General features: G+C 41.1%; 1 protein-coding gene across 8 annotated transcripts in view; it reads left to right on the top strand.

Annotated features, from left to right (window-relative positions):
* The window catches only part of LOC146313198 (uncharacterized), a 54,181-nt gene that overhangs the window by 23,246 nt on the left and 17,622 nt on the right, over window positions 1-13,313 (top strand). For 5 of the 8 annotated variants that reach the window (XM_084738368.1, XM_084738367.1, XM_084738370.1 and 2 more), the window contains exons 2-6: window positions 1,196-1,405; window positions 5,731-5,799; window positions 6,038-6,058; window positions 9,956-10,119; window positions 11,658-11,766. In XM_084738368.1, coding sequence (XP_084594494.1) covers window positions 1,196-1,405; window positions 5,731-5,799; window positions 6,038-6,058; window positions 9,956-10,119; window positions 11,658-11,766 — 573 coding nt within the window. The remainder of the gene's footprint in view (window positions 1-1,195; window positions 1,406-5,730; window positions 5,800-6,037; window positions 6,059-9,955; window positions 10,120-11,657; window positions 11,767-13,313) is intronic. The other 3 variants (XM_084738369.1, XM_084738371.1, XM_084738374.1) reach the window with 1 other exon arrangement.

Genomic DNA, 13,313 nt, shown 5'->3' on the forward strand with positions numbered 1-13,313 from the left:
TTCGCTGCCTCGATGTCACACTCCGTAAAGGTCAGAGGTCAGGAAGTCTGGCCTCATGACCGGATCTGTGTGGAGACATCAGTGGTGCTCATGCTCTAAAGGCTTCATGTTACATGAAACATTAAATCACTTCAGTAAAAAGGAAAGGTCTTGTATCTCTTGAGTAATTTGATACAGGAAATATCCAGTCAGATCCAGACATCAGAGCTGTTTTACAATGATTTGAAGCAGAGAAATCATCATTTAGAAGAAGAAGAACATCATTTATTAGTCCCCCACGAGGGAATTTCAATTTTGTTCCCTCCTTTCTTAAGTAATTTACACACACATAGGCTTGTATACACACATGCAGTTTTGTGGAAGAAGTGATGGATGCTGCTCAGGAATAGGCGGCCCAGCCAGTCCACTCTGTAAGTTTTGGATGGACTTGAGTCAGTTACCCTCTGGTCCCTAAGCCAAGTCCTTATCGGACTGAGCTACTGCAGCACATTCTTAGTTAAAAATGACATTGACAACTAATGATCATGAATCTGTTCGTTGATTAACGTTCAGACTGAGCATTTTGTGCCTCATAGGGATTTATAGATCAGTTTAGGTGCCTCTATGGGGGCAATTAAGCCAATTATCATTAAGCATCCCCATGATAATCACTGTGTAAGCATTCTTCTCTTAAGGGAAGCACGCAGACTCGCACAACAATCTCCAGTGTTTTCCTCGTCCCCTGAAGGAAAAATCAATGTGTATTTCATCCTCTGACTCTTATGTTTTGATCTGAATCGCTCCTTAAAAGATTTGTTCCCACGCTGGTGTCTCACCTGCTGCTGGTGTGTGTAACACTGTTGACAGGAGGCCTTTTCTCAGCAGGACTGAAACCTGCAGGGACGGAGGGGGGAGGTGTAGCGTCTCGCTGACGTGTGAAAGAGATGTTAGTGATTTCTAATGAGGTGAGAGTGTTAATGAAGTCACTAAGGGATCTCCAGCTTTATAGTGATGGTGTGTCTGCAGAGGATGCAGAGAGAAAGTCCTGATCGTTCATTGGAAGCGTTTCAAAAGTATCAGTGACATCACACAGAAAACAAATTATCAGGGTGCTTTAATGTAGGAATATATCAGATAATTAAACAAAACATCCATTACCAGGTGTAAATTTGATCTTTTTATTAATCAGTTTGTGTTTTTTTTTTTTGTCTTGCAGCTCTGCCCCTGCAGACAGAGTCTCAGTGCATCCAGAATGGGGACAAGTCTTTGGGGAAGGACCCTCTGACCTCAGACGACTCGGCCATCACAGACCTTTCACCTAAAACAGACTCCAGCCCCCAAACAGAGACCCCCACCAAGACAGATGCCTCCTCCAAGACAGACGCCAGGCCATCCACCCCGGGCAACAGCCCTCATCCCAAGAAAGGTGCAGTTATGGAGTTACTTGTTGTTCAATATCTGCCATGTGCATCAGTGTGCAGTAGTGTCTCTTCTGGGAAGACTTTCACAAGGTTTTTGAACCTAACTGCCTGGATATGGTCCCATTTGGCCACCAGAGTATTCGTGTTGTCAGACAGTGATGTTGAGTCACAGGGTCTGGCTGGTAGAGAACCGGTTGCCAAATGGTCTAGAAGATGAGGGCACAGCCTCTTGTATATCATCACAGTTTTCCGTGCCAAATATTGCTAACATTGTAATTTTACACACCTAAAGTGATTCTTACATTCTCCAATTGTAAAAATGTGTGGCATGTATAGTACTAGAGGGCACAGCAGAGAACTCAGACCATAAACCTCCCATAAAAACAAAAGAAAGAAGAAAAGGAGTTCCGTTTTCCAAAATCTTCTGCTGTGCATGTACAGAGTGGTCTCGAGCCTGTTTCCATTCATTTCGACATGTTTCGGCATCGACACATGTCACCAGCTGTTGTGGTAGGCGTGTTTGTCGCTGTGTAGCGGCAACGATGCATCATAAAGATGAGGGTAGTTGCGCACTTGTTCAGTGAGCCTGTCCTGAAAACATTGTTGTTACTGGTGACGTATCTCCTGACCTCTGACACTGTCACATCCTGTATGCATCTTGTAGACGCACAATTCAGGTTGTATGCAGTCTGTGTCAGAATAAACTGACATATAACTACTTGTTATGTTATGTTAATGTGTAACCAAACTCAGCACAGGCATGTGGACGTCAACCTGCAGGGAGAGCGTGCTGCAGCTGCTAGCACAGTGTTAGCCATTTCCTACAAGACTATACGACATTGTTTACCGCTCCAACACGCAGACACTGTGATCTCGCTTGGCCTGAAAAGAAGCTCAATTTTGTCCGTTTTTTCAGTGTTTTTACTGCAACTAGTCAACGAGTCTATATTGAAACATCCATTTAAGGACACTGGAAACATCCCCTATATAAACAATAATACATGAGAGAGGCTGGTATACTGTGCAGCATTGGCACTAGGGTGCTTCATTTGCATGCATCAGGCAGACGACAGCGTGCTGTGATCAGATTGGTAGAAAGGTAATTAAAGCAGAGCAATGCAGTGGGGAGATATTAATTTGAGCGCCTGTCAACCAGACACAATGCAAGGTCGTAACTGTCATATTGTGGTGTGATAACAGCAAATAAACAACAGCTACAAATTGTTTAACCTTTTTTCCACTATTGGAGTTTGGAAACAGAAGAAAATGCCCAGTTTTTATGGTTACAAAAGGGTCCATTTTCTACCTTTCTTTCCTCAGTATTAGCCGTTTTTATAGCTGCTGAAGTGTAAAATGTGGAGTCAGCGTTTTTCTTCTGACTGCTGCTGGCCATGTGACTGTGTCAGGGCTCATTAGTCTTCTGATCAAAAACTGCTCCGTGTTAATCATTCAGTTGATCCAGTAAAGCGCTGCAGCGCCCGAACAAAAACACTTCAAAAGGTGGTAAAAAAAAAATGTGAAAGGACTCGGTTAATTATGGTGTTTTTTTTATCCCGTTGTTTCATTTCTGACCTTCAAAGACAAGAGCGATGCATCACAAGTGTCAAACCTAAAAGCTTTCACACACGCTCGGTCGCACTTAATTGTACAGTACACAAATAAATCATAACAAGCAGTAGTTGGTGTCACATTAGACAAATACCAAAAATAATATGGTCTTTATTAGACCGTTATTTGACTTGTGCTACAACCAGCCTTTGTTGAAGCAGAATTATACAGTTTACAGTGCAGTTCTGTTGTAATGTGTCCCAAATTACCCTCCAAGAAAGTCTAATAAAAGGGTCTAATACTGTCTAATAATAATAATGTTGCTAGTTTTTTTTTTTTTTGCATCTTGTCACATCTTGTTAGTGTACTGTAAAAATAAATTGCGACTTATACTTTTTGTCCTGATGGAAGTTTTAATGTATATTGAGTCGTTCCCACCACACAGATGGTGGTGGCTGGAGGCCAAATCGTCATTTGTTATGGGGGAGACAGGACGTATAGTGTGGAGGAAGACTGATGGAGGGGTCGGGGGAGGTGGAGGAGGGGGAGACGGATGCATTAAGTGACGTCTCAGCGGGACGATGAGATTTATTTTCACTTCATGGTGTCTGCATATCAGCCAGACTGAAGTGTAGGAGCCGAGTAGGAAACTCTCTGAAAGGTGGGGAGAGAGGAAATTCAGGTTGCCATGGAGACGGGGCTGAAGTGCTGCAGGGCCCTCCGTGATTGGTTGAGAATGCGCAGCATGCATATTACATAGTGCGGAGGAGACGGGCTCAGCGAGCACCCCAGGGGTGCTGCTTTTCAGCGGTGTGTACAGCTCCTCAGTCGTGGCTTTTCACAGCAGAAAGAGTCGCACAAATCCTCGTGTTGCGCCGCTGCGTCTTTCAGAGCGCATCGGGATTCAGGCTCATTATCTCTGCAGATGAGAGCGGCTGAACGGCAGAGTCACAGCTGAGCTGCAAAAGAGTTTAACACCGTCAGTGTGCAGAGAGACGGAGCTGCTTTGACCTTGAAACGGAATCAATGAATGAAACCTGAATGAAACTTCCCCAAGAAATGTTTAACTCTATAACAAGTCTTAAAGGGATAGTTCAGAGTATTTGAAGTAGGGTTATGAGGAGGTGTTACCTACAGTGGACGGAGGGCCACACTAACAAATACACTGCTGTGGACAGGATCAGCAGCAAAATGTATTTTAGTAACCTTAAAAAAATCAGTTTAAGTGTACGCTATATTGAATGTTTAATAGAATATTTTCACTGCTTAACATTCAGGATTGCCTGAAATTGTTGACAACACTTGAATTTTAATGTAGTGTCTTCAGTGTTTTGGATAAAGTACTTTAAACTGCTTAAAACTGCAAATGCCTTACTTTCATAATAAACTGCTTTCTGACTGAATTGTTTGCTTTTTAGGTGAAGTAATAAAATATGTTGGATTGTATCAAAACATCATTATAGTGAAGTGCTGTACTGCAGCGGAAATTCCCTGACCTACAGGAAAACATGTTTGTTTGGTTCAGATCCCAAGAAATGTCACAACATCATGATTTTAATAGTTTTTTTCCCAGCAAAAATGATCATCCCCACTAATCGTGAATCATACTGAAATCCAAAATCTGTCAGAATAATCACAACTTGTTTTGGTTGTTTATAGCACAATAACATCTGATTTAATGTGATGAAAAGTGAAATAATCATGTTGAGTTTATATATATATAAATATGTAACATGCTGGAAAAACTTGAAAACGCATCTTGGAAAATGCTTGAATTTGACTTTGGAAAAGATGGAGGAATCTGAATGAGCTTTTTAAAACACACAATAACACAAACTAACTAACAGGTCACGTGGTTAAAATCTTCCCTGATAAATCTGAGAATTACATATTGAACAATTACTGGATTAAGTTTCAGTTTCAGCTTTCTGTCTGTCCATATGCACACTCCCTGTCTCTCTTTCTCTTTTCATCGAGTCTGTTATGTGGTGTTCAAATGTCAGTATCATTAAATTAACCTCCATTCCTGGTAGAAGGGCCAGATCATCAAAACCTCCGGCCTGTGTCCAGGAGGTATCAGAGTCCGGGTGAGGAGTTCAGACATCTAGAAGGAGCAGAGCCTCTAAGCTTTCCAATCAAAGTGAGCCACTTGAGGTGGTCCAAGCATCTGATTAGGATGCGTTCTAGACGCCTCCCTTTTCTAGGAACGACTCCAGCTGAGAGGAGACCCAGAACATGCTGGGGGGATTACATGTCCCATATGGCCTGGGAAATGCCTTCAGATCCCCCAGGAGTAGCTGAAGAAGAAGAAGAACGCCACGGCTCTGATGCTCAGCCTGCTGCCACCAAGTCTAAGACTGATGCACTGAACATCAGCATTTAAACATTTAAATAATGTCCTGTCCTGTTACTTTTATTAATCCACAATCCTGCAAACAGTTTTTAATGGATTTGCTTTGAACCGTAAAAACAGTCCGACTGAAAACAGCTGACAACATGTTCTGTGGATTATCCGGAGTTACAGGGACTTACTGCTGTTAAATTTAAAATAAAGTTCACACTTCACAGTAACCTAGCACAAAATTATTTGCATGGGTAGATTCACTTGAGGGAATTATTTTGTCATTTGACCGAATTTCGAATTTGCGAGGTTCACAGCCACTGTAGATTTTCCTACACGCTTGGAAGGGCACTCAGCAACCTCACCACTACACGCCTCTAAATTCTACCCTTCAAGATGAAAGAGTCAACTGAAAGTTTTACATTTTCTTTTTCTCTCCAGATTCAATGACCTCAGAGCAACGACAGAAACTTGCCAAGGAGCGGAGGGAGGAAAGAGCCAGATATATCGGTAAGAAATGACAAAACAACTTCAGCGTCAAATATTTGGGAATTGAACTCTTTTTTTAACCTTGAACAAATCGGATTTTCCTGCCGGTGATGCATGAATTTGTTGTAACCAACTTGATGCATGCACATCTGCTCTGTTTCTACTCTCAGTAATATTAACTCTCCTCTGTCTGTCTGTCGCTCTGACGTGACTGACGGTTGTTGACGTCTCTTATTGTTTCTCCTTGCATGGCTTTCAGAACAGCAAACTCAGCTGCAAGGTAAGGGGCTTCACTAAAACCCTCAGCGTCTGCAGCAGTCATGCCATTTGGGAATAATCAGACTTGCGATGGGAATTCCATTTCCTTCCATTTCCCCCTGAACAGCCGTGCCCGTTCTTCTTCTTCCCTCCATGAATCGATTATGTTGTTAGTTTGGTTTTCTTTCGTCATTCAGTGGAAACTTCTGAACCCTGTGATCCCTGAAATGTTTCCTGTCATGTTATGTTTAAATGTAATTTTGCTTTATGTTTTTCTGCATTCCCACCCAGCGTGCATGTCTCATACCTATAATCATGGTTTGACTTGTGGCTGCAGAGTGAAACTTCTCTCTCTTATGAAAATATTGTTCTAAGCCCAAAGACATGAAAGACTATATCTATGTTTCAAACACAGGGTTTCTCCCTGTGGATGAAGGCCAGAGCATGAGCAGCCAATCAGAGCAGATTTTAGTGGGCGTTTCCCTGCAGAAACGTCCCACGGGCGTGAAAAATGAGCCGTCATTAGCATGAACTGAGACCAGGCCTCTCAGACAGATTAGATTTAATTACTACTTTAATTAGCATCAGTAATGTGGTCATGCAGCAGCAGCCACATGCATGCACCTTTAAAGGGAAATTCCGCTGCCTTTTTATTGATAATATCCACTTTTTTTTTTCCAGCCTCAGTTGCTCTGAGATAAGTTTAGTCTCCTGCAGTTCTTTAATTACATGGTACCATGTCAAGGCTTTTTCATGTAGAGCATGCAATTTCTTCAAGACAGTATGGACATAATGGAATGTAGGTCACGAAACATGATGTTTACTGTATGTTTATCCCTTAAAGGGATAGTTCCACTTTTCCACAGTAAGTATGTTAGCAACAGTAGATGGTGGCCGGCACGCTCCCAGTTTGGAGAAGCAGTACCTGTGTAAGAAGCTTAACAATGTACCGCTGTAGACAGTCAGCAGCAAAACGGATTTTAGCCTCCTAAAAAAGGCCCACCTAAAGAATCAACATCATTTTTAGTGCACACTATATTTATAAATATTTTCACCACTTTACCTTGCCATCAGACAGCCTTTTCCAACAGGAAACTGCTGTTAAACAAGTGAAATATCACTCTCTAAAGCCACCTGACTCCTTTGGCAAAACCATTAATTTTACCTCACAGAACAGAGGAGTCGCTGGTCTTTAAGGACTTAGTTTGGATTCAGCAAAGACACACAGTAGCAAACACTGATAACAAACAAAGCATTTCCTGTCTAGTTTTATTTTATTTTATTTTATTTTAGATAGTTTTGAAAGTACACAGTAGTTTTTCTGAACTTTCTGTTTATTTATTTTATATTTATTTCAGTTAACTAAAATGTTTTTTCCTCACCTAGTTTTAGCTTTTAGTTTAGTTTTGATAAACAACAATATAAAGCAGTTTAAGCTTTTTAGATGCCTAAAACACGTTTGGCTGCTGATCCTGTCCACAGCAGCACATTGCAAAGCTTCTTACACCAGTACTCCTGCTGGTTTTCCAAACTACCCACTGCAGGTAACACACTGGCTATGGACAGATACCACATGTAACCCTGCTTCAAAAACTCTGAACTATCCCTTTAAACAACAAATAAATCTGAACATATTGAGCAGAATATTTTATTTTCCTGTTTTGCAGCAGCAGATGTGCGCTGAATATTTTGTGCAAATCTCGTAAGTGAGAATGTGAGAGGCACGGTGACGAGCATTAACCCGACATGTTTTTCAATCCTGCTGCACAGAATGCAGACATAATTGGATTTTTTCATGAATTGGATTTATGGAGGAATGAAGAAGGCTCTCTCATTGTCGACGAGGCTCAGACTCGTGTGCCTCTTTGGCTCATTAGTGAAGATGAGCCGCAGAATACTGAACTAAATACAAAACACTTCTTTGCCTCACAACACTGCTACATCCTCGCACAGCTAAATCCACTAGAAACTATTTCTAATGACATCTAACTCGCAGCAATGTGATACAGTGACACTGAAACATGTCATTACTTTTGTTGGATCCAGCATGTAACCCCAAACATCATCATCCATATTGACTTTTGCGTTGTTTAAACCCTCCACCGGGGTAAAAATATGTCGTCTAATCAGACTTGATATGGAAATGATCAGAAAAATGTAAATCTGAACCTCGACACAGCTGCCGTCCAAAACAAAGACAAGTTAATTTAAGGGGATTGATTGCTGTTTAATTGTTGCTCCAAGAAATGAGCCACAGCAGCGTATGTGCGAAGACAAACTGGCGTCTGCTGCAGTCAAACACAGCGGGAAACTTGTGCTTATTTACTGTTATCAGGATTATGGTGTAATGAACACAGTGTCTTCCATCTGCTTCACCCTTTGTGTTTGGGTGTCGGTGGCAGAGGCTCATCAAGAGTTTAAGTGATTAAACGCTGTTTGATGGCAAGTTTGGAATAAGATACTTAAGGGGAAACTTCTTTAAATCACTGTTGAATTACTATGTTATCCAGGGATTGGCTTTTCTGTGTCATTTGCCATGCTTTTTAATAGTTTTAATAGCTTTGCCACTCTAGTAGCATGGCTCTAGGGAGTCACTGACTCTTCTCTAACACCAAGCTTTTATTTATCTAGTGGAATATCTCCACATCTACAAGATGGATTGGCACAAAATTTGGTACAAATATTCATTGTTCCCAGAGGATTAATTTTGTTGACTTAGATGGTGTAGTAAATTTTCTTCTCACTTAAATGAGGTTCACGTTCACTATTGGATCGGCCGCCATGAAATTTGGTTCAAACAATCATTTTCCCCCTCAGAAGAAATTGTAATAATATTAGTGTTGATTTTTCATATAGCATCATCAGTACATTTTGGTCAAAAAACAAAATACGTGCAAAGCTTACAATTTTACAGAGAAAATATTTTCTGGTTTTGCCTCTAATGTCCTCCGGCTGCTCTGCCTCAACTCCCAGTGATATTCTGAGTTTCCTGATGAACTTGTTGCTAAAGTAGCTGCCAATTGCTGCTACCTGTGGCTGCCGTTAGCTAGTTGGTTTAGTTAACTGTGCAGTTAATGGTCCAATCATCTTTAAAGCTTAAATAAAGCTTTATTGGCTTTATTTAACCCCCTCCTCCCTGCAGCCCAAAGCTCCTGTGTTAGCATGTAAACACCATCACTCCTTTGATGCTGCAGGCTCCTAGTCCAGACAGCTATAACTAGCTAGCCACTAGCTAACATCAGTTACAGTTAGCAGCAGTTAGAGGTTATTTTAGCAACAAGTAAAACTACCTGTGCCCGGAGGACATCAGATAGTGTACTAACTTTGTCATTTTATGAATTTTGGCATGTTCATATTAGCATTTACCTAAAATATGTATAATATAATGTAGACTAGGAACAGATTATGTGGTTGGGAATACAATCCCAATATTTTTAGGCTATGCGGCAATATAAGATATATATCTTGTTTTACACATTTTTTTCAAAAATAACATACCACAAACTCTCAAATAGTGATGCTTTTATAGAATATGATTAAACTAGATTAAACTAACTAACAGTGTATTAAGTAGGTCTGGGAGATGTGAACAAAATTAAATATCAAGATGTTTTTGATCAAGTGCCTCAATATCGATATTGCAACAATATTGTCGGTGCTGTCACAAAATATCAACACAATCAAATTTTCATAAATAATCATCAGTAATGTGGATATAATGACTAAGTGGGTAAAAGCAAATAATAGAACAGGCTTTGCTTAATATGTCTGCTGTCAGCCTTTGCTAACAGAGGAACACAAAATGTGAAATAACATGTGATCCTCAGCAACTTTCTTCTAACCTTAATTTATCATTTTTATTACTCTCTGTCATGCTGTTCCATCTAAATTTTCCACTTTCTCTGTGGTGACCCCGCAGCGGCAAAGAAGGCCCAGTGGCTGGAGAAGGAGGAGAAGGCCCGGCGTCTGAGGGAGAGCCAGCTGGAGGACCGCAGGAGGAAGCTGGAGGAGCAGAGGCTGAAGGCGGAGAAACGCCGAGCTCTGCTGGAGGAGAAACAGAGGCAGAAACTAGAAAAGAACAAGGTCAGGAAAGGAGCAACGATGATTTTGACTCAGGATGTAGCAGCTTAAAACCATCCGAGCATGGAATGTGTCATGAACCAATTATGGTTTAACCCTTTGATGAAACTTCAAAGCTTGTTTCTGATCATTAACACTGAAATCATATGGTTGTTATTGATGGAATCTGGTCCGTGGGCGAATAGTCAGTAACACAGACGGATTTCTCTTATTGCCACTCACAGAACTGAGTCCTGCTCTCCAAAATATTTGGTGTTAATAGAAGTCAGGGTGGAAAAATCAACACTATGCCAGTGTTTATGCAAGCCTAATGCTTAGCACAGGTTTTGACCACTGGAAAATTGCCTGTGTAACATGGATTCGGTCCCATCTTGAGTATCAGTCGGGATGCCAAGTGTCTGCGTGCAGCCAGTTTTCCTGTGGTTATAAGTGCAGATTTTTCATCGGCAGTAATTTGAATTAAAAGTTATTGATCACAGCAGTGGTTCTCAACCTCTTTGGCTTTTGACCTAAAATGAGACCGTTTCTTCTTGTGTATCCTTGTCATGAGTTACACCATTCCTGAGTCATGAGCAGCTCTACTTAACAACTATTTCTTCTAACTGCAGAGTTTTAAATTTAGGTAAGCCAAAGGAATTATTTGCTGCCTTGCTGAGGGTTAAAACCACTCTCGTTTCTACAGCCAGCAGGATGTTAGCCTAGCTTACCGAAAGACTGGCAGCAGATGGAAAAAGCTAGCCTGGCTCTGTTCAAAGTTCAAAAGTAGACCTTCCAACTCCGCAGAAACTCATTATTTAATTTAACATATTGTATCTCATTTGTTTAACCCGCACTCAAATATAATTATGATGATAAATAATGAGTTAGCATATTAGCACCTTCAGTTCCCTCACCTAGCTGATTAGCTTCACTTAGCTTAGCTTAGTATAAGGGTACAAATAGCCTTCCCAAGTCTCCCCAAAGTTTTGCAAAAATCTTTGACAACAGCAAGATTGATACTACTCTTATGCCTTATGACACAACAGCCAGTTAGCTTAGCTTAGCATAAAGACTGGAATAAGGGCATATTTCCGAGTGAAACAGGACTGAAAGGTGGAACACTATGTTGGGGGGAATTTGATTAGAAAGCTGAAAAGTGAGTGTGGAATAACCTGGCATACCAAGCTGCTGCTAGCTAGCTAACTGATGAATCTTAAGCCCTGTGCTACTAAAAGTTTAAGATTGGTGTCGTAATATTATTATATTAATATTTATTTTTTTAATTTTGATATATATTGCTAAATAGTTGCAAAATATGACTGGTTATTTAATCTGAAAGGGTTAAAAAGGCATTTTCCAATATAATCTCATGTCTTTAACCTTTGGCCAAAGCAAGTCTAGCTCTTTTCCATTTTTATGCTAAGCTAAGCTAACCGGCTGCTGGCTGTAGCTTCCCGGAACATCCCCAAAGCACTGATATGTACCTTTACACTATCAAATGAACTGTTATGAGTGTGAACATGTGCAAAGGCTGACTCAGTTCTGACTGTGTGGCTCTCCAGGAGCGATATGAGGCAGCTATCAAGAGGTCGACAAAGAAGACGTGGGCCGAGATCCGCCAGCAGAGGTGGTCCTGGGCGGGCGGACTCAACCAGACCTCCCGCAGAGAAAGTGAGTCTCAGATGAACCACAAACACACCGGAGAGTCTTAGAAACCAGACACAACGACAGCCAGGATTATGTCACATCCTCATAGTATCTCAAACCTTCAAGTTGAGCTGCACAGATTGTGACTCATTGGTCCAACTGATGCAATTCGAGGAAATAACGTGTGAAGGGCGTGGGTACCAGATGATGATGACCCACTCAGTAATTTATGATGTTAAACCATTGTAATTCCTCAGTGAACATCTCTGTTTTTGAGGCAGGACCAATTTTCTTCATTTAAAAAGTGATCAAAAGGGCAGAATGACGGGCAACAAGGTAGCTGCCAGGAACACGTTTCATTAGATCAGCAGTGTGAGCTGTGTTTTCAGAGACCTGTGAGGTAATTTCCCTTTTCAGACTGTCCTGTTTTTGGTGTCAGACATGTGACGGGCTGCTTCTTTTGGACCCGTGACACTGAGGTCAAGACAAGTTTCTCTCCTCTCTCCAAAGTGTGAAAGATCCTTGGAGCTTTTCCATTGGCACTGCAGCCAAACTGTGCCGCACTGATTTGCATTTCCATTACTACTTTTAACTCGCCGAGCAGCGCCGGGTTGCACAGAGGTGGACCTTCCAAACACGTTGCAGACTGTGACCAACCCGTTATGACCCCCTCTCAAACAAGCGACTGTGTGAGAGACACGGATCACTGTTTGTTCTTTCAGGTTTCTGCTTTATTTTACTGCTCACTTTCAGCTGATAGGTGTCCTGTTTAGGGATTGGTGTCATTTGGATTTTAACTATTCTTACTTCTTACTTGACAGTTCTCACTTCTGATTATTTGATTGGCTGGGTCAAAACAGGTCACATGCTTATTTCACTTTAATTGGAAACAGTTTTGGTAATGGTAATTTTTCACGCAAAAACATTTAATGATGGTTCCAGCTTCACAGACATGAAGATTTTATGCTTTTCCTTTTATTTACTTAAATAATTTTAACTTATATCTGGATTTTGAATATCTGATGATACTATACTGATGCCAGAGCTCTTTTTGTTTCATATTTTCCCCATCATGCATTGCTAAGAGTTTAAGTTTGCTATTTCATGTTCCAAAAATGTCATGTTTTGTTAGTGTTTTTAATGTTGAGTTGTTACTTTCTGCACATTTATGCAGAATCGGATATTTTGTTTCTTAATGATTCCTTACATATCGTAATTGTGGATCTGGCTCCGCTCTGGATCAGATCCTGGATGACCAACACTAGTCGTGTTAAGTTGCTGCTGATGAAAACCCAACATTCCCTGTTGTTGCTGCTTCATAGCAAAAGGGGAACTTTTATTGTGAAGAATTTATAGGAAATTAAGTGTTTATCCGCCGTTTTACAGCCACTTGACTCACTTACAAGACACACCATGAAGCGGGTTGCCATGTTGTAATGGAGATGCAAATCCCTGCCCTGCTGACGTGCCGAGCCAAACTGAGTCAAACCAGGCCAGCAGATGTGTGTGGAAAAGGGATACCTGTGTGTGTGTGAGAGAGAGAATGTGATGTTTTATGCTGATTTCTTGCA

The sequence above is a fragment of the Lutjanus erythropterus genome, chromosome 16, assembly GCF_056507025.1.
Source record: "Lutjanus erythropterus isolate fLutEry1 chromosome 16, fLutEry1.hap2, whole genome shotgun sequence".
In the NCBI taxonomy this organism is placed as follows: Eukaryota; Metazoa; Chordata; class Actinopteri; order Lutjaniformes; family Lutjanidae; genus Lutjanus; species Lutjanus erythropterus.